Raw genomic sequence first — 21,453 nt, 5'->3', positions numbered from 1 at the left:
TGAGCTGGGAGGAGAATATTTCATCCTCCGCTCACATTAATGTCTGGGCATATACAGCATCTAGTATTAATTTGCTTGTTGTGCTGCAATATATAACAAATTTGAGGCAGTAGCTTTATGGTGCAAGTTGTAATTTTAAATTTTATGATACAAACTGACCATCTGCAGGAATCTGACCGCATAACCTAAGCCGTTCTGTGTAGACTATAACATTAGCACCTCTGAATCGTGGTGCAGTGATGATTTAGGCACACAATTAGATAGACCAGCTCTCAGCTGCCTGAATTACTGCTGAACAGTCTAATAAATATATAGCACATAGGCCTCTGTTCTGCAAAGCCTTTAAGAATGTTCTTCAGCTTGCCTCTAATCAGCAAAGCACCTATTACAATTACTGTTACTCAGAGACTAGTTCTGGACCAGAAACCCATTGTGCTTGGCACGGCACAAACAGAAGAAAACCCAACTTAGCGCTCAGGAACCCCTGCTCCTGAGCCTGCAACGCAGGGATGGAGAGCTGGGGTTAGGCCAGGCTTTGTTAGGAAGCGATGAGGGACATAAAGTATCAACGGTTGAGTTTAATCCTGGAAACACTGCACCCATTTGCCAGATTGGGACACGGAGAGAGGGAGCAGAAAGGGACCTGGCATCAATCAGCAGGAGAACGCCTGCCTGGTACCCCTGTCCTGGTGGCAGCTGCTGAGCAAATGCCTCCTGCCAGGATGCTGACGTGGCCTGGCTGTAAACACGGCTTTCTTTATTGTCTGTTATGAATAAAAACTACACCTTCAATTGCAGTAAAATCTCTTTGTGGAGATCTGTGCTCTTTTTGAGGAGAGACTTGCACTGCAGGAAGAACTAATCCTGAGTCCCTGATACATTTGGTTCAGGTGGTTTGTTAAGCAGCTCTGGTGGTTGATGCTGCACGGATGAAGGCATATGACCCCCAAAATGAGGAATCTCTGAAGAGACAGGCAGCAGCGCACACCTTGGGAGAGCCCTGGCATCTTAGGCTGAAACGTGTGCAGTTGGCTTTCTTTTGTTTTTTTTTTAAGCTATTGATGTTTTAGGGTGCAAAACCAACAGCAGACACAAGACCGCACTGTGCAAGGTGCTGTACAGAGTTCAAGATGACCTTTCTCTTACAGAGGGACCAGATAATTTCTAGAAACACAAGGCAACGAGTAGATCTTGGAAGCTTTCTCAGAAGTGAAGGAATTAAAAGAAAAAAAATATATAGGAGAAAAAGAGCCAGCAGAGACAAATGCAAGAAGCAAGGCAGGCTCAGTGAGAAGTTTAGGCTTATTTTGTTGTCTTTTCTGACAGTGCTGTATCATCAGGGGGCGGCTCAGAAAGGCACAGGAGCAGCAGGGTTCCTGCCTGGGGAGCTGAGCAGCACAAAGAGCTGGGCAGCCCGGGCCCAGCGGCCCTGGTAATTGCTCTGTTAACAGCCTCACGCTGCCTCCTCCTTACCTGGGCTACAGCTGCAATTAGAAATAAAAACATATCCCAGGGAGAGAAAATTGTGGCCACTGCTCACTCGTGCCTGCTGATGGAGGATGGCGGTGGGGAGAGCAAGAGACAAGTGCTATTTCCAGGCTGTGAAAAGGCTCTCCCCTTCCCCAGCCCTGGCCCAGTGCGACCGCAGCATGCAGGGCACATTGCAGGGGATGGATGCTCTGCGTTTGCCCTCCAGATTGGTTGGGCTTCTACTGTGACCATGCATTTACTGTACTGGTTGTGGAGAGCTCCAGAGAACTGGAGTCCGGAGCACCACACGGATGGAAGAAACATTGGTTTTTTCAAGTCACAATTATCTCTGCTACTGTATTTGTGTCCTCTTTCCTGCCTCGTTTTAAGTAAGTTACAATTCTCCCACTCTTGTTACTGAGTAGATGCAGATGCCACTTTGTTCCGTGTGATTTAAGCCAGTAGTTAATGTTCAGTTATAACTCCCCATTTTAGACATGAAAAATAGCCTGTAATGTTCAACACAGGGCCTCTCAACAATGATGTATAATTTAAAAATTAACATAAGGACAGAGAAGGCACAGGATTTTGAACTAGGGACTCTCTCATTCAAAGGTTACATCTCTACAAGGTGAGCTAAAGGAATTAGTTGAGTTATTAAGTGAATGCCTCTGCTATGTTTTCCCAGTACATTAGCTTTTTTGCAGCCTTTTCCAGTTCAGCTGCGTTCAGCCCCAGCATGTTCAAAGTGCAAATGCTCGTGGCACTGTGTTCACACATTTGCTTTTTTTCAATGTCAAACAAACTGGAGCTTTTCAGAGTCAAAGGTCAAAGTGGAGGGCCCTTAAGAAAACCTCTTGGGAAATTATGTGATTGTTCATATGTCTTTACTGTATATAAAATCAGGCTTCATACAAGGCTTACCCTTTCCAAGCATCTTAAAACTATAAATGAGTCATGACTCATTCCTGCAACACCTAAGTTATGTAAGTGGTCTTGTTAATTTACTGGAGTATCTTACATAACTAATTGTTTCCAGGATCAAACTCCAAAGCCTCCAAAACCTCTGAACTCTAAAGAGCTCCTTTAGAATCTGAGAAGTTAAACCTCAACCTCACACGATGAGTCAAAAGCAGAACAAGGGACGGAACCTGCATCACCAGAATCGCTCTGCCAAGTGCCAGCCGTAAACCCCTCTTTTGTCAAAGCTCGGCAATTCAGAAAACATACAGGGGGAACTGGGAGCAAGGAGAAGGAAAAGAGCTCGGCTGTGGAGGGGTTTTGGAGGTGGCATTCCTCTCCTGTCTGTTTTCTGTTCACAATAAGAAGACGTAGCTCATCTCCTTGGTGTCTCCTGCTGCACTCTGGTTAACCCTGTCTCACTCCAGCACCAGCATTTATGGATTATAAATTTATTGACATTTGACATTTGCATCAGCTTTCACCTGATCAACAGGAGCTTTGGCTGCCAAAGGGAATTATTATGGAAGATTTCAACAGCCATGGGAATGCCAAAAAGGTCATTAAATCATATCAGAAAAACAATGTGTTCATAGCATTCATACATTTAGTCTTGCCAGTAAATCTTCTGGTTGATGCTTGGACCACCTACCGATGATACTCAAAGAGAAGGAGAAACAGGGAGAATCGAAGAGATGAATTAAATTAAAACCAAATGACATGAAGCCTTGCACAGTGAGATCTTTAATTTTCTACTCTATGAATCCAGAATAAGAATAAGAAAAAAACACAAACCAAACCAAACCAAAACACAGTGGCTTGACTTTATCTAAGTTAATTCCCTCCATATAGGCAGGGCTTAACTAAATAATCCTGAGTAATGCGTGCACCCCACATTATTGCATGCAATTTGTATGTGGGAGGTGCAGGATTCAGCAAACATATGGCACATGGAAAACAAATGTCAGGGTGTGCTTTTACACTCATTTTGGCTATACTTATCACTCTTGTTGATATTTTTTCCAGACATGAAATACGAGTGTAGGAACTTTCACCCTAATTTCTTTGGAAAAATACTGAGAGTTCTTTTTTTGTGCATTTGTGATTTATAGAAGATGTCCAGCTCATAATTCCTGGGATCACAATGTCTTAAAAAAAAACCACTGATCAAATAAACAGAATTACCTCCCCCATTGTCTTTTACCTGGATGACAAACCTGGGTCTTGCACCATAAAAAGCCAAGGCAAACAGATTAGGGCTCCATAGGATTATGGAGGGAAGTGAATTAGGGAACTGGAAACCCATCCACAGCCTGTGTATGTCCAGTCTGGGATGAGCTTCACTCAAGACTGATCCACACACAGGTGTTTGCCCCCAAACTGCGTGAGCATGAAGAAAGTGTTAAGCTTTGCCCTTCTCTGGTGGAAGAATGGGGTGTTCACATGAATGTAGGCAGAAACAGGCCACAGGATTGTCATATCCCAGAGAGACTCTTCTTCTTTGATGTCCCTTGGGATGTAGATCAATAGGTGGGTAAAAGGCACCATCAGTCTTTTTAATGGCCGTATAAAGCAAGCTGGTAACCATGAAGACTCAGTTCCAACAGGGATCAGTGCCTGTAGCTTGTCTTGCCCACCAGAAATATGCTCAGTGTTGTGTAGCTGCTGTTGTGCTTGGAGCACTGAGGCCCGTGTGGCTACGGGGTGATGGTATCGAGATCCCACAAGGAGCAACAGAGGGCAGAGACAGAACTGGACAGAAAGGCTCTTCTAAGCCATTTCTTGAAACAAGAGAGGAGTGGAGAGGTAGAGCTGTGTGACAGAGATATCTACCAGCAGCTGTGCACCACACCAGGATATCAGTTGCATGTATTGAGATAGAGAATTTCAGGTAGTCTGTGTGGTTTATGGTACAAATTTGGGGGTTTTCATTAAATGACTATGAAAACAGCAGTCTCACATCTGAGATTTCAACGGTTCTCCAAAAAGAGAGGGGAAAACCAATTTTGTCTGCATACAGACTGCTTTGGAAGTTTAGAAAAGCTGAAAGCAAACTCAGAAGCGATCAAACTAGTATTATCCACATCCAACAAAACAAGTTGTTTTGCCTCCTCTCCATTACTGGTCCCTGCTAGTATCAGCTCTGCAGTAAGACTGCAAGTCCTGCTCTGCACACAGTTGAGAGAGAAATCTTGTGAGGGTGGTGTTGTTATCACAGCATGGGAAACTCCCAGGGAAAGCAGAACAGAGAATGGAATAAAAAGTGATGCCCTTATGTCAGGGGCTTGATATCACTTGGGAGCGATTCCTTCCTTAGCCATGTGCAAAGAGCAAGCATGAAGGCTCAGCACCACTCTGGCTGCCATGGGCTGGTTTGTACATCCTCTGCCCCCTCCCTTGGGATGGGGAACCTCCAGACCTCAGCCCAAGAGGCCTCAACATTGTGCCCAAGTTTCTGCAGCTACCAGGAAGGGCCTCTTGCATGTTCTCTGCAGCTCTGGGAGCTGGGGAAGATGACATCCTTCAGGTGAAGAAATGTCTGAACTGCGAATCTGAAGGCTGAGGGAGTTCTCTTGAATGACACCACGACTGTCCTGTTCTTACACTGGTCATGGTTAGAGATAGGATGGACACAACAGAGCTTTGACCTAATGCTGTAAGGCTATTCTGACGTTCTTACCTCACTAGTATTCAGCTTTATGAGAAGAGCAGAAACACATAATAAAGTCTTAGCAGTTTTCAGCTGTCGGGCACATCTTCTGTTACAAAGGATTGTGCATATTTGGGGCTGGGGAATAGAATATGAACACAAAACACGGAAATTGTTCACTTATAGCTGGAGGCTACGGGCTCCACAGCACAGAGAAAGCTCAACCTGGCAGTCATGCAGAGAGTGAATATCCCGACAGGGACCAGGGAATTTCCCTCAAGCACTGGGGTTTTGGAGCTCAAGGGACTGTGAGGCACAGCAGAACATGACCTTGACCTTCACCAGATGGTGCAGAGCACTACTGGGAAAGGCAAAGAGGGGAACAAAGAACATGTGGGGGTCACAGGCTTCCTGATCTCTCTATTACAGGTGAGCTTGAAGGCTGAACGTTTTTGGTTCTCCAATGCAGTCTAAACCCACTGTTTTCATCACCTCCAGGAGTCCTTGTGTTAATCATGGATGAGCGTGGCAGTAGAAAGGGAAACTCAAGGATGCTGAGAACACTTTGGTAAACCACATTCCCATACACTCAGCTTTCTCCTCCTGCCCTGCTTTGCCTCGCAGCTGCTGCTGTGTGCACAGTTCCCCTGCTGATCACCTGATAATAAATCGCCAAGAGACTTCTGAGGTACGGAGGCATGGGGACACTGAGCATCCCTTCACTCTGAGGCTTGTGATCCTCTGCAGTACAGGCTACCCAATGGACAAACTCCTTTTCCTTCATCTGTACCCCATCTGCTGTGGCAGAGCACTGAGCAAATGGTCTTTATTGGCCTGAGAAGATGAGGGCGAGGGGCGGCAGCAGCTGCCACCACACAGACCACTCTGTGCTTGATCTGACACAGCTGCTGGAGGAGGTGGAGAGGAGGGAAACAACCACATCAAAGCCTCTCTAACCACCTCTCCTTTCCCTTCAAAAATGTCACTGCGGCACCCTCCGTTTTCTATAACAATGTTTATCATTGTTCTTCGATTGTCTGGGACAATAAATGGTTAGAAATGAGCATATATCACCAGGAAATCTCTGCCTGTCCCTTCCCCCAAGCAGTGTCATAAAAACGTACAAATTCACATTAATAATGAAGTGCATTTCCCCGAGAAGCCACTGTGTATCTCAGGGAGAGCAGGCAAGGTGGCAGTTGCTGCAGAGTTTCCTATTAAAGAGCAGAGCAAATACTCATAAATCTGATGAGGGGCCAAAGCACATGTTAGGGCTGTCTCCCTCTTAATGGAACCTTTTCTGAAATGAAAAAAATATATATCTCGATACATTCAGGGTATTCATTAGACATGACAACCTCCTTCACTCCCCCATCCTCCCTCCCCGGCTCCTGCATGTGCTGACCCCTGGCAGAAGAGCTGGTGCTGAGTGCTGCCAGGGAGGGATTTTGGAGGGGAGGAGGAATTGTTTTGTTTTAATAAAGGAATTGTGTAAATTGACTATGACGAACAAGTCCCTTCCTGGCCCCATGTCTCCTTCCTTCCCTCCTCTCCAGCAAGCTGCTGCTGTTGGCTTCATCTCTGACTCCCGATGCGCCCGCCACCCCCACAGGTGTCTGTCTGTCCATCTGGCAGGGGGAAGAACCAACAGAGCCAACGCTGCACCCCAGAGCAGGATGCCTCTTGCAGACTTGAATGTAGGAAACCTTTCCTGCCATTTCACACCTTCAAGGGCTTGGGCAACTCATTCTTGGGATAACCTGATCCTCCAGATGTGGGAAGGTGGCAGGATGGAGTATCCATCCCTTTGGCTCCCTCAGGGGCTGTGATTTTGCTACCTGGTGCAGTGTTTTCATGTTCACCTGGGACGTGCTGCCTCTTTCCTGAAGGTGTAAGTGTCTTTAAAAAGAAACACCGTCACAATTATGACATAAGCGCTGTGCTGTGAGTTGCTTGCTCTGCCTCATTCCTCTTCTAGCAGGGAGGGTCCCGAGTTGTAGCCGCGCTCGTGTAAATTTTGCACGGTTCTGCTGATGTGTGAAAATGAGCACAAGGGCCTGATCCTTCCCCAGCCAGCAGATCCTGCGCAAACAGACCCTGTTCTGAACCGAGGAGACAGGAAGAGATGGCAGAATGAGGCCTTAAGACTACAGCTTAATAATCATGAATTATCTGTTCATTATCCTAATAAATAGTGAACAATCTCTTCCTCCTTTCCTCCTCCCATAAAGCCATAGCTATAATTTTCCTCATTTTCCATCTGTGCTCCATCATATTTGCACTGAGTGATCATCCTGCTATGTTACATTATTTTTATTGAAAGGTGCTTCTGAGGGCTCATGTCTTTTCCTTTTGTTATTGATCTTTGCAATTTGATTGCCGAGGTGTAAAATGTACAAATAAGACTCAGATGCCCTTCCTTTGAAATCTCACTGGGTAAAAATGTTCTACTATAGATTATGAAGGCTGTAGCATTTAATAATATCAGACACAGCAAGGAGAAGGTAAGATTTTGATATCCTCATGAATACTGAATGCTTGAGGAGGTAGGTGCTATGCAAGGTCAGTTAAAATCTGGTTGAAATACTTAAAAGTTGCTGTTCCTTTGTGAGCAGAAGAGTTCCTGCCTTTTGGGGGCAGAAAGTGCCATATATACTATGCGTAGACAGAGCCTAGAATCAATATGGGTTGACCTAGTGGGTTGGATGTGCTAATGCAATGTTAAGTAATCCTGATCTTAATAGGAACCTGTGGCATTCATAAAAAGCAAATAAATCTGTACTGATATATCTGTGCCAGCACATTCTGATGTGTCATCTGGCCTGACCCTGCTCTCAGTGAAGCCAAGAACACACTATTATTGGTTTCACAAGGACTATTGCTAGACTGAAAAAATGCTATCCAGGAAAACTTTGAAGATTTAAAAATGCTAAATTAAAAAAAATATCCTGATCTCCAATTTTGGGGAAACAGCAATAAATATAAAAGGATTAGAGGAACTGAAGATTCACCAGAACATGACTATTTTGAGAGAGGACTGATGGGTCGGTGGGAAGTCCCTTGCTGAGCATGGGCTCTGTGTTCCTCCTCCAGCACAGTAGAAAGGCCAACATATTCACCTTCCTATTCGCCTTTTCTCTCCTTCATGGAGTTCAGGAATTTTACCCAGTTTATCCAAAGAAAAGTCTGTTTTAAAATGGGACTTCCCCACAGAAATTGTTTACGATTGAGAAATCATCATTTCCCAACAAGTTGTTGTCAGAAAAGTCCCATATGAACTGAATAATCAAGGCTTTCATTGCAGTGAACCCTCTCATCCCAGCTGACGACCCTCAGCTATTTTGGTTCATTCTGCTAGCAAAATCGCAGTGGACACAAGTGCAGGCAGCTACATCCCAGCATGTCTGATTCTCCTGAAAGGGTCACTCAGTTTTTAATGATTGTTGCTAAGAAGAAAGGAAAGATGAAGAGCAACCTAAATTCTCTAAAATATAGTTTTGGTCTATGAATGCACACAGTTGTCCTTGCCCATGTAACACCAATATTGGCTAACAGTGAAACATGATGTTCAGAGCAGCTCCCACTGTTTCAGCAGGATGAGAAAATAAGACTCACAGGAGAAAAAAATCTTCTATTTTGGTATACTTAACACATACAGTTATCTACATGTCCTATATATCATTTAACAAATTGCTTTGCAATTCTTACAGGGCGTGGTATAATGACTGATTTAAAATCACTGCATTGCTTAAACTGCATTGTTCTTCATCAAGTTGAGTCATTTTTATGTGAAGTGTCAAGCTCTCTAACAAATAACTGCTGCCAGACAAATCAAGTTCCTCATCTTAAAGCTACGGCTAAATAGTTTATAGCTTTAATCTGCTCACTGAGGTGTGCAGTCTATGACAGTAATTATAAATGCAAGGAGAAATTATAGCTGAATGCTTTAACTGCATTAGGAGCCATTTGATGAACAATCATGATTGCCTGCTCATTTTCAACAATAGAGGGCAAGTTAGTGTCAGTGCATTAGAGGATTTTCAGTTCTGCTCTGCTCTTTCTTCCATTTACCACAGAATGTCAGTTGTCTCCTATAAAGTAGAAAAAAACACTGTAGAAGCTTTAAACTTGATGGTTAAAAAAAGACAAAGGAGGAAACAGAGAGAAAAACTGTTTATCGTTATGACTCATTTCTTTTTTTGTTTTGCAGCAGCCTTACTTTCCAATTAGTTCATCTCAGGTAGCTGCTTGTTGACTTATTAGGGTATTTTGAAAAAGAAGTCTCCCCCATCACATCGGTAAAATTGACTCTCTAGAGACTTATTTCTATATCAAAGTTGTAGATAAAATCACAGAGCGCCTCGGTTACTGACCAGTTTATAGCCCATCTCACCTGACATGAAAGTCAGAAATAAAATTCTGAGTCATCTCTTTTTTTTTTTTTTCCTCAGGACAATATAAGAATTCTAATTTAGTTGAAAAAATGAACAAACGTTCTTCAAAGGTATAAGTCAACATACAAATTACTTCTAATTAAAGCCATGTTTCCTAATGTTCATGGGTTTTCTTTGAAGAATAGCAATAAAACCAAATTTGAAGTGGGTTGAATGAAAAAGACTAGAGACGTCTGATTGTTGTATATTACACATCATTTTACATTATATTACTAAACCCATGTCAGTTAGAAGAATTCAAGAAAACACCAAAGATGAATATAAACCAGATATATATGCGTTTACATTTAAGAAGAATTTATAGCAAATTTCTCATAAACAGCCTCATGGAGGTCTTAAAAATAAAACCATGTACATAAGACATTTTTCTACAGTACTAACCCAGACTATTCATTTATCTTTTTAATGATAGCTAACATTTTAAAATATAACCTTTAATAGAAAATTTCATTGAAATATAGAAAGCATTTTATATATTTTTATACTTCAAGTACTTTTTCCCCTGTTTTATTTCCATTTATTTCCACGTATTTTCTCTATTTGTATTTCTATTTCACTACAATATTGCTGAGAAGTAAACACAAATGCATGTGCGCCTTTTAAGAATCTCGGTATGCTTTGTGCTTCTTTCTAAATACTGTGCTTTCCTCTATGGTACTATTCAAATGTATACCGAATCTTAAAGATAACATGATAAGAATAAGTAAACTCTGAAAGTCCCTGTTGTTTGATTTAGGTTCCTTGCAGATCCCAGGAAGAAACCATAGGAATAAACTCTGGCCTCCGCACTTGTAACACAGTCAGAACTTGGGTGAGCTTACAGCTCCCAAACTGTAATAAAATCTTTACTATGCTCTCCAAAACACCCCATCATTTCACACAATTTGTGCTATCATGCATACCAACTAAAATTATAGTTCCAGATAACAGTGCTATCACTCTGTCATTGGAATTTAAATATATTTTTTCAAAGGTAAGATATAACCTGCAACTTGATATAAATTAGAAATGGATGAGTATTTAGGAGGACAGCAATTTCTCGGTAGCCAAAGGCAGGAAGGACAGTTCCTTATTTATGTAGTTACATATCACCTGAATGATAACCACGATGTGTCTGTGTAGGTTATTACAATGCACAAACCGCTTTTTTTTTTCCCTTAGAGATTTTTTTTCTTTGTATTTGTTCCCCAAATCCTCAGAAACAGTAACACGATTGTAAAGACAAGCGTTTGGTTTGCCTCTTAGTAACAACATGGTGCTTTTAAGACCAAATCTGAAATATTTGTCAGGTATTAAGCCACGAATGTGCCAAAATACCTGTTATATTAATATATTTGGCAGATAGCTTTTGTTTGGTAGTACCCAAATCATTGGTTTGCTCTGATACCTCTTGTGTGGAAGCCATGAATGTCAGAGTCTTAACAATAATTAACTGGTGGGGAAGAAAACACAGGATGGTTTATTTTTCCTCACCAAACTCTTGTAACTTTCTGATACTTAGTCAGGTATATCAATTTTGAGTGGTTGGATAAACAAGGAACATTTATTTGTTGAGTTCTAACATTGGGTTAAAAATGCCAAAATAGAATCCTGAAGGTATTAGCCCTATTTAGAAAACAAACCCCTTTGGAGTTAGATGGAATTTTGCTGGCTTAAGTATGCAGAAAGGATAAATCCAGTCACATGTAGACAACGCGTACAAGATGTATGCAAAACTTAAATTTTATAGCACTTGGATACTGACGTTACACTCTACAGTCATAGTTTCTATTACCCATCCCAAAGTAATCCTTTGATTAGTGGTTTAAATTATTCAAAAGTAGCCTTTTTAATGGAGCTTAAGTGATGCATAGTCCTTGTGCTGGCTCCGTACACAGAAAGTGTTTCTTAAAGCTTCATGAATATTTGCAGCAAACAAATGTGAAATCTTCACACAAACGGGTATTCATCCCCAAAGTGCTTGCACCCTCAATTAGCCAGAGAATAGCCACAATAGCAGGTGGCGTGACAACTCACAACACGTCTTTGGTTTTGACTGTCTGATGAATTCATTTGCTGAATGTTATTCAAGTAATGAACACGTTGGAGAAAATCAGAATCTGCACACGATTATCCTGTGAACAGAAGCAGAGCCTGAGTCTGCTGGAGAAATCGCTGGGAATGACTAACAGAGTCTTCCTGGAAATAAACTCGTTAGAACAAAAAACTTCTATTTGGACTTTTAGTTGATGTTCTGCATATTTATTTAGATCAAGAATATTCAAGTTTGTGAATCAAGTAAAATTAAAAATGCAAAAATTGTGTGTCATCTGAACATTACATTACATGTTATAAACATCGGTTGTGGCAGTATTTCAGTTGGTGTATCTTTCAGCAAAAGATAGCGACACTAATGAAGAAGTATCCTACTAACAGGTTGTTGAAATATTAAGCTTGTAGAAAATCTAGCTGCTTCCTCAATTAAGTATTAAGCCCCTCAGGTTACACGAAAGCTTGCACTGAAGTCATTGATGTTTATGGATCGACTAGCACTCCCACCAACACGGAACAAACTAGGATCAAACATCTTAAAAATTAAAAAAGGAATGATGGTGAGCTAGGTTAAAATGATGTGACAAAAAAGGCCATTAACAATAGTGTTTAAGTAAGTGTAAAATATTAAAATATTTTACAAAGCTGAATATCCAAATATCAACAAAAGAATAAACAAACTTATAAACATAAACTTTTCAGAGTTATTTCTAGATTGTTGAGACCAGGTTTGAGATTACGAGAAACTTGGAATAATTAAGATTTTGCTAATTTGACATTGGAATTGTTTCCTTTCCCCCCAAAAAAAAATCAGATTTACTGGTGGGTTAGCACTGAAGGAGGTAGCAATCTTTTAGTTTTCAGTGCTTTTTTCTTGCTTTTTCCATTTGCATTGCAAAGAGTAGCATTTCGTTGTTGCATTCCACATTGAAGTACATAGGATGTGAAACAACTAATTCTTAGAAAGAAAAAAGAGTGTGAGAGCTGGGAAAACAGCTATTTGCAAAATATTAATAAGAAGCAACTTTTCTATACAGGGCAATGTGTTAAGCATTTAGCAAGTTCTCTTCTTGAAAACATTATAAAATGGATATGTACATGCAATTGGATTCAGGAAGCAGGAGTACATTATGCATTTTATACTGTTTTCCTACGTTTAAGAAACTATGAATGTCTTATGAAGCCTCCTTAAAATGATGAAATTAAAACTCGCTACAGAGCATGCATACCTTAAGAGTTATTCTTCATCCACTTCTGCTACAAATTGTGAATGGTGTTCTGGTGACTTGCTGTGTGTTTTGCTTAGATGAAGTTTTACTGCATGTTTGCTCGCAAATGTCCGACAGCACAACTTACATTTGAACTTAGAGTCTGTGTCCTCTTCTCCAGCTATTGTTTCAGGAGATCTTTGAACTGAAACTCTGGAGATTTCTTGCTCTACCTTGGTTTGCTGCTCCACAGCCAGCCTGTTCATGTCTTTCATTTGGAAACCTAGATGAGATTCTAAGTGGCTAATGTAAGTAGATGGGGTTCGAAATTGAGATGCACAGTCACTGCAATAAAAGACTGGATGTCCTTTGTCCATGTTTTTCAAAAACTTTGTTCCTCCGGTTTTCCTAAGTTGATACTTGACATTTGCCAACCAATGGCTGATGGTGGTCATAGACAGTCCAGTAAATTTTGAAATCTGCATGCGCTCTTGTGGGCCTAGATCTGATAATAAATATTTACCTTCCGATGTCTGGAAGAGGCTGGAAGCAAACTGAGCTTGCAAAATGAGAAGATGCTGAGGGTTCCAGTTTGACTGTCTGCCCTTCCTTTTATGCAGAGTGGAGACTTCTGTTGAGACATCCTCAAAGCGTCGGACATCTATTTCTAATTTCATAGATGGGATCCTTGAAGATGCAGCAGGTTTTGGTGTAGTAGCTTTGGGAAGAACTTTGACCATGTCAGCGATGTCAGACAGAGCATGTTTCTGAGGTGGAGAAGTACAAGATTGTGCTTGAGCCGACTCAGCTTTCTTGCCTTTAGATTTGGTCAGGTCAATAGGCTGATCATTGTTTTCAAACAAATAGTGCCTGGATACACTTGCAGGTTTTGGTGGGGTTGGAGCAGGAGACAAAACTGGCTTCTCCATCATATTTAGATTCGGTTTGTGGAACACAGAAATTGTGCTAGAGCTGGGGCTGGAGTTGGACTGAGGCCTTAGAGGCTCAGTAGCTTTGCCCAAGTGATTATTGAGTACTGACTGCAGTGCACTGAGGGGGTTGACACACGGCAGCTCAGACGAGTGGTTGGCAGCAGCACAACCATTACTAAGAGAAGCTGTGGTTGGTTCCTTGAGGACTGGTTTTTCTTTTCCACTGTCCTCTTTAATTTTGTCTTCTTCTTTCAAGGGACATGGTTCTGTCTTTTTTGGCTCCACAGAGACTTCAGATTTGAGGAGAGGTTCTCTCTCGCTCTGGCTGAGCGAGGCAGGCTCAGCTTGGATGCCCTCTTTAGCATAGTCCTTTTGTACCTCCTCCTTGTCATCACCTTCCTTCTTCACTTGAGTGCACTGGGCCACGTTTGCTGAGATAGGGACCAGAGGCATGACCTTCCACTTGGGAGCTATCGGCCTCAGTTTATTGGTGATCGTTGGCCTGATTTGCAGTACTTGGGAACCCACAGGCAAAGATGGCTTAGCTCCTTCCGAGAGCTGATAAGCTGCATGGATGCTGGGATATGCACTCCAGCTGGGTGCTCCATTTTGAGCTTTATTGATGGCTGTTGTGACAGTGTTCTCCAAGGACTTTAAAATGTCCCCACCACCCTTTGAACCATCTTCTAAATCTTCTTCTCTGAGGTACTGATATTTCATCGTGGGATCCAGTGGTTTCTGAAGAGTCTCGTCATACTCTTCAGTTTTTACTGCCTTCTCATCTTTGTTTGCATCGTCAACTTTATCTTTTTTACTTTCTTTTTTCAGTTCAGAGGTGGGAACTATGCATTCTGCGGATGATTTACTGGATGGTTTTGAAACCGGGCTGTCACTGGCTGGTGCCTCAGACAGCGATTGCATTTTTTCCACAGCTAAAGGATCCAGAACCAGTTGCTTTCCTTTCTTTGAAGCTGAACTTGTGACTTTCAAGAAATGGCCAGTGACCATCATGTGGGTCGTGAGCTGCTGCAAGGTGTCATGGGAACTTCCACATTCCATACACTTCAAAATCTGGGATTTGCAGGCCTCAAACTGCCACGTATAGCTGGCGCCATTCTGGTAGCCGTAGCGGTTGTTAGATGATAACTGCAGGTTCGCGTTCTTCTGAGGAGAAAAGGTATCTGAGAAAGACCCCGTTGTGGAATCGGGGGAACAAGGCCTGTTAACATCAAACACACGTTTCTTTGCTGGAGTGACCATTTTTGAAGAAATGGTTGGTACCGGCTCCTTCAAAGGCACTTTTTGGTAATGTTTTGTTTTTATCATATGAACGCTCAGGTCTTGAAGGGAATCAAAAGAGTCACCACAGAACATACATTTCAGAACTTTTTGTGCATCTTCCTTGTCCATGTCCTGGAAAGCCCGTTTTCGGGGCTTTGAGTAGCTGGTAGGTCTGTGCTTGTCCTTTTTATGGTTGTCATCTTGGTAGTGACCTGTCTCATTCATGTGAACCGTGAGTTCCACCAGCGTGTCGTAGGCAGCGCTGCACTGCCGGCACCGAAACCGGCTGGCGCCCGTGAACACAGTTCCACACATTTTGCTGCTCTGCCTGTAGAGCTGGACCGAGCTGAACAGGTTGGGTTTCGAGACAGGTCTGGAAGGTAAATTCTGCTGTAAGCTTTTTGACAGTGCGTCTTGATGCCAATCAAAATCAGCTTTGTTCCCTCCATTTCTGTTGTCACAACTCCTCTTTTCAGAGCTGGACAACTTGAAACCCAGCCCTAAGCCTGTCCAGTAAGAGTCTGACAGTATGTTGGCATAGACCGCTGTCATTTTATCCATGCAATCGTGTGCTTCGTTCTGGGCTTTGGGGTGGGTGCTGGTTTTCGGGTCCCGTGGCTCTCTAGAGCAAACGCTTTTAATATCTGCCACATGGTCACTACCATCACTTAGGAGTGACTCATTTTCTGCATCCTGGTTAGATACATGACTGACAGGGGAATTCTGGTAACTAAAGTTCCCTTTCTGCTCAGGACCCACTTCATGTTCCTCATCCGTGCCAGTGTCGTTGCTGCCCTGGAGCTGAGCACTTGAGTTGTTGTCATCATCATCTTCTTCCTCCTCCTTTATATCTTCCTCTTCCTTTAAATCTTCCTCCTGGACATAACCTGAAATGCAATGTCAATATATGAAATAACTTGTTAAAGGAGAATACTACAGTTCGAGCTTTCTAGGTTCAGTGTTTTCTTTACCAGACTTCATTTTAATCTACAACTTTATTGCCTGTTAGTTCTGGAAGTAAAAAAGAAAAAAATGATGTCTCTTTTTGTGAAGGTTGCTGAATTTTATTGGCAGATAATCATAATTCTTTATAACTGCCAGAGATTCTGAGTTAATAATTTTCCTGTCATGGGTATATAATTCTAACTGTCCTGTAATAGGACAGTTGGAAAATTCATATGCGAGAATTTAAAGTTTATACTAAAAGCTTCAATTCTATCCAATTGTTTTTAGCCTCAGTGAAAGAAATGGTAGAATTGGCAAGGAACAGAAGAAAATAACTGCCATCATCTTCCTGGTTCATAGCATCATCTAGGTACAGTAACCTTTTGCCATTTGATCACCTAAAAATGCACTTCAAAATGTACACAAATAATTTATATGTCAAAATATAACATCTGAAAGTGCTAATAGGCATAAGTGGAACTCTTTTGTTTACGAAAGTAATGTACTGTGTACCATAAAAGCAAAATGTTCTTCAGTAAAAACAATTCCATAAATTTCAGGGCAAGAACCCTTGGAAGTTACAGAAGAGTATTAGGAGGTGACAGAGATAGATCGAATTTAACTGTAAAACTGGAAAAGCAGAACAAACTCAGAAAGATTTTCTTTGACAAATTAACTACTTATTTAGTAAGATGAACTTCATACTGGAAGAGCTGTAAATTTTAAAATTACTTAGGAATTCAGTTGTGGTTTGGTTTTTATTTTTTTGGTTTTATGTCGGCAGTAATTCTCCGTAGGACATACATTGATGCACAGCTCTCCATAGCAGATTTGTTGATGCACCAGTTTGGCGCAAACGCGATGCTGCCGACCCAAGCGACAGCACTGCAGCCTCAGGACTCCTTCCTTGGGTTTCCTTAAGACCCAGCTTTTTGTGCCAGTTCAGCACATAAAACAAAACAGAAACACAAAACATCCCCATCCCCCCCCAAACCAAAGCTGCCCTTAAAAATATCAAAGCAAAAATAAAAGAAAATGCTAGTATTTGTAATTGTGAAGTAACTAAAAGACCAGAATGCAACAGGTAAATGAGCCTAAGGTGTTATTTGTTTAAAATCTAACTCCTTCCCATCTTCTGAGAAAAGCCATTTTATGGCTGTTTAAGAACCCAGCTCAGTTTGCTGTCTTGAATTTGGCACTCCTGCACTAATGATGTCCTTTCAAGAAATAAGAAGGCATGGGCAGAAAAGGTAGAAGCGTTTTGATTAACATCTGGACAAAGCCTTCCACAGCTTTTTTCAGATATGTGTTTCAGTTTTTCAGACTATTTGGATGTGTACCTCCCCTCTTCCAACACATTTACCATCAAGCCAAAGAGATGAACCAGAACTAGGGGAACTGTTTCCTGGATGAAGCTGCAGTATAAAAAGAGGGAAATGATGAGCTAAGGAACCCACATCGGTCACCCTTCCTATGCCCTCTCCATGGTCTTAGGACCTGCACAGATCACCCCAGCTTAGAGCTGGGCTTGGTTTTATTCCAGGGGTGATACCAGGCAGCTTCATAACCAGAGGCAAAGATAACAGCAGTGGCTATGGGCAAATGACCTGGACATCATTTTAGTGTGACAAAACAATAATCACAACGCTATGCTCTTCGGCAGAAGCTTTCAGTAAAGCTACGTATTAGACAATGAGCACTGAATTTTTTAAAATGAGCTTTTTAGTAGTGTGTTGGAATACAGCAAATAGTTGTAGCTCCATTTACAGAGGCAGGCAGCAAACACAACAAGAGCAAACTGTTCTTTTCTCCACCTTAAACTTCTTCCCTAATAACCGGCTAATACCTTCCATGTACCCCTTTCTGAGCTTGTATGTTTTTCAGGGGGCCAAGGAGGATGGAGGGACACGGAGGTGGCAAAAGCTCCTCCACGTCACGAGTAGTAACCTCGTTAAGCAAGCGGCGCGCAGTGATGAGCGGGGCTGACACGGTTCTCGCGGTGTCAGGGATTCCGCACAGCGTAGGTAGCGGCGCTGGCCCCTCGCCAGCGTGTGTCACAGCGCCGAGCACATCGCACCAGCAGAACAAAAATACGAAGGGAATCCAATGAAGGAATCAGACAAAACAGACAACAAAGAGCATTCACACAGTTTTGGGTCAGTGCAAATTTGATTCTCCATTTCAGCACCAATTCTTCCAATGTTATTAACCCATTTTTCACCAGAAAGTATTTTTTTTTTTTCCTTTGGGAGATACATACAGTAGTTTCTTCCTCACAATAGCGTTTGTCCTTCTAAAGGGATTTACCAGGAGAAGCAGAAGTACCAGACAGCTGCACATCCCCCCCTATACAGATAAAATTTTCTGCTTAATTAGGCATTGACATGTTTACTATAACCTTTACAGAAGAGTAACTCGTGCTGAGAAATCCTCTTTTTCTGTGTCTGTACAAGATCCAGACACAATCTTATGAAAGTGGTAAAAGTAACTTCTTAGAAAGCACCAGCAAAATTTCACAAAACCATCAGTCAGGTCCATTTTAATGGCTAAGGGTTCTGGGCAGCCTTGAAAATGCATTTCAGTATCCTACTTGTAAAACCATTTTCTGTTTATTTAAATGATTTAAATTGCTGTGGGCATTTTAAGGACAGTGGAAACCTCTTCTGTGCAGACAATCTAGGGTACAAGAAATGCATGTGTCCTTCCAACAGTGGTTTTTAGTGAGATCTCATTGGACATGAAGTTTGATATGAACTGACGTAGCTATTTAACAGAAATGACATTAATTTAAGTGGACTTTGCGTTATTTATTTTATAAGTAAAGGGTGTGTTAGGTCTGTACACCCACATGCTTTAAATGTGGTGTCTGTAATAAGTAGCATAAATTTTGCACATCATACTGATGTCCATATAATAAATTGTTGAGTGACCTGTTCGCTTCCCACCAGTTCTCCCCCAGGCTTATTCTGACATTCCAAAAGTCTGAGATGCTCATATATAGCTGTCATACAGGAAAGAAAAAAGAGAAGAAAAATAATCCAAACTCCTTTTCCCAGATGAGAATTATTCCTACCAAAATTAAACAGGCCCAGGCAGAACTGTAAGATGGGCAACGTGCAGTCCTGGAGAAGCGGGGGACTGAGATTTCATATCCTGAAGACTGGACAAAACCCAGGAGCTTCAGAGCATTGAATAGAAGCAATTTCTGGCTTCCTAAATGGAAATACAGCATTTGGTTTTAGTGCTGATTGATCCCAAGGTAACGTATTTTAAAATCATGACATCAGTAAAGATAATATTATCATACAGATAATAATCATAAATACAATCCTGAAATGTTTTAACTTTTTAAAGATTTCTGCCTTTGCCTTCGTGATTGGATTTGTGGCGCATGAAGAAATCTGCCACTCCAGGACAAGGATTGCAACAAACAGCTGGTTCTTTGGTCTTCAGAAGATAACATTTTCTTAGATATTTCTAGGACTCACTAAACAAAGTAGGTCCATTTAATACACCTGCAAAAACATTTTTTGAACTTCTGTGTCTAAAACTCCTCCCACATCCACCTTGAAGCCCTGACCCTGCTTTGCAGACAGCACTGAGCCAAATCCCGCTGATGCTCATTTCAATGTTGACTTTCAGGCCCCCGTACCCTTGACTAACTGGCAGTCGCACCACGTTATACATCACTTCTGACCTTGAACTGTAGAATGTGAATACATCTCTTTTTTGAAGAAAAAGGTTTTCTGACTGTTAACTTTTCCACCAGTGGATACTATTTTCACTCAAATTTGCTCTTTTTCCACATAGAGAAATAGTTCTTAAAAGACATACATACATGTTTCTTTCCAAGACTGGAAAATTTATTTTCTGCCAAGAAAAGGGACAGTGAATCATTGTCCAGAACAACACTGCTAATCCATATAAAATCCATGCACCATCTGCACTTCTTCATATATATATATGCCAGTTTTACTTGAAATAACATCATTAGTAGAGCAATCTTGCAGTGCTATAAGGTGATCTTGTTTCCTTCTTGTCTGGCTTCAGCTCAAACATCTTTTTGTGTTTGGCAGAATCTGTTTCTTTCTCTGAAATATTTCATGCAGATAATGGATAATGACCACTTCTCATTCCTTTTTCTCAAAAATGTCTAACCGCGTTAGCTATCCAAAGACAAATCTTAACCTGGCTCTTTGTACAAGTTCATGGCTATAGATTCATCCCAGCTTGAAAATCAACTGAAGAGATAAATTGGCAACTGAGGAAAACAAAATCCCTACTCTGTTGCATAACTCTTCTATTAAAGACATTTTGGAATGTAACCGGACTGAAATCAATGTAGCGCTCCGGAAATACAATGGGAGGTTCATGGAAAGAACTCTCAAAACATGAAATCTGTAATACAAGGGTGAATTAGCTCATTTCAGAGCTTTAAAGCTATGTTAATAATTTCTGTACCAGGGAAATAACTTCATGCTGAGTTCTGCAAGATGGGAAGAAAATGCTGGGAAAGATTTCCATTTGCACTAGGGAGGGAGCAGAGAGCATCACCCTCTGAATCTGGGGCTTGAAAGAGCATCTCTGTCACCTGCTCCAAATACCCTGTTAGTGTGAGGTTTATTCCTAAAGCCATGGGCATCCTCAGGAAAGTTTTAGGTGTTCTCAAAGCCTCAGAAAAGGCTGAACATGCTCCATTGCCTCTTTTCTGGGAGGCCAGTTAATGACTTTGGATAATGAGAAGGGGTTTGCAACCTTTGCTGCTATTTCTGTTCTACTGTCACACCCAAATTCATTTGGCACTGTCTCAGAAAGGAAGTTTCAATCACCGCCCTAGTGATGCAACTTTGTGTCCAAACCAACTTGTCATCCCAAAGGAGGATTTTGCCTTTTTTCTAGACCTTTCTTTTTCAGATAATTCCAGCAGCTGATGCTAGGGTGTGAATTGGTGCCTATTGCAGAGTAGGAAAAGAAACATCCCCCCCCGATCCACTGCTGGGGACAGAAGCAGCCTCTGTGCTGCCACGGCAGCTTTGGAGTGAGGAAACTTGGAGCAGCTTCTGTCATAAGTGAATTTTAACATGCAAAGGCAATTCCATGGAACCATAACCATCATTTATATACGATGCTGAAATGAAGCAATATTGGGCTTTCATTTTGTGGTACTCTAATTAGCATTGTAGTATAAAGTTTTCTATTAAAAGTCCAATTTCCTATTGGTTAAGAAGGCAAAATACCCACAAGTTTCAGTGGGACTTTCAGCAGCACAAAGGAGAACAGATTATGTCTTTTGTACATTGCACCCTACACAGTTATGAGTCAAATGAAAATGATCAGTGGCTGGAAACATAAGCGCAGGGAACCGGCTTGTGGGTGACCCATAAACTTGAAACAAAACCAATAATAAAAGAGGAAAGAATCAAACAAGCAAACAAAGAAACAAAAGGAAGACTGAAAAAAGGTGAGCTGATGCGCTCTGCTGAGCTGAGAGGCCATAGCAGGGACACAATAATTATGGAGTT

General features: G+C 41.6%; 1 protein-coding gene across 2 annotated transcripts in view; it reads right to left on the bottom strand.

Annotated features, from left to right (window-relative positions):
- TSHZ2 (teashirt zinc finger homeobox 2) overlaps positions 1 to 21,453 on the bottom strand; it is a 222,975-nt gene that overhangs the window by 73,789 nt on the left and 127,733 nt on the right. For both annotated transcript variants that reach the window (XM_065850086.2, XM_071815451.1), the window contains exon 2: positions 12,795 to 15,873. In XM_065850086.2, the coding sequence (XP_065706158.1) occupies positions 12,803 to 15,873 (3,071 nt within the window). In that variant the 3' untranslated portion in view covers positions 12,795 to 12,802. The remainder of the gene's footprint in view (positions 1 to 12,794; positions 15,874 to 21,453) is intronic.

Source organism: Patagioenas fasciata, chromosome 16, assembly GCF_037038585.1.
Source record: "Patagioenas fasciata isolate bPatFas1 chromosome 16, bPatFas1.hap1, whole genome shotgun sequence".
In the NCBI taxonomy this organism is placed as follows: Eukaryota; Metazoa; Chordata; class Aves; order Columbiformes; family Columbidae; genus Patagioenas; species Patagioenas fasciata.
The sequence above is the reverse complement of the archived record's forward strand: the minus strand, read 5'-3'. Positions and strand labels throughout refer to the sequence as shown.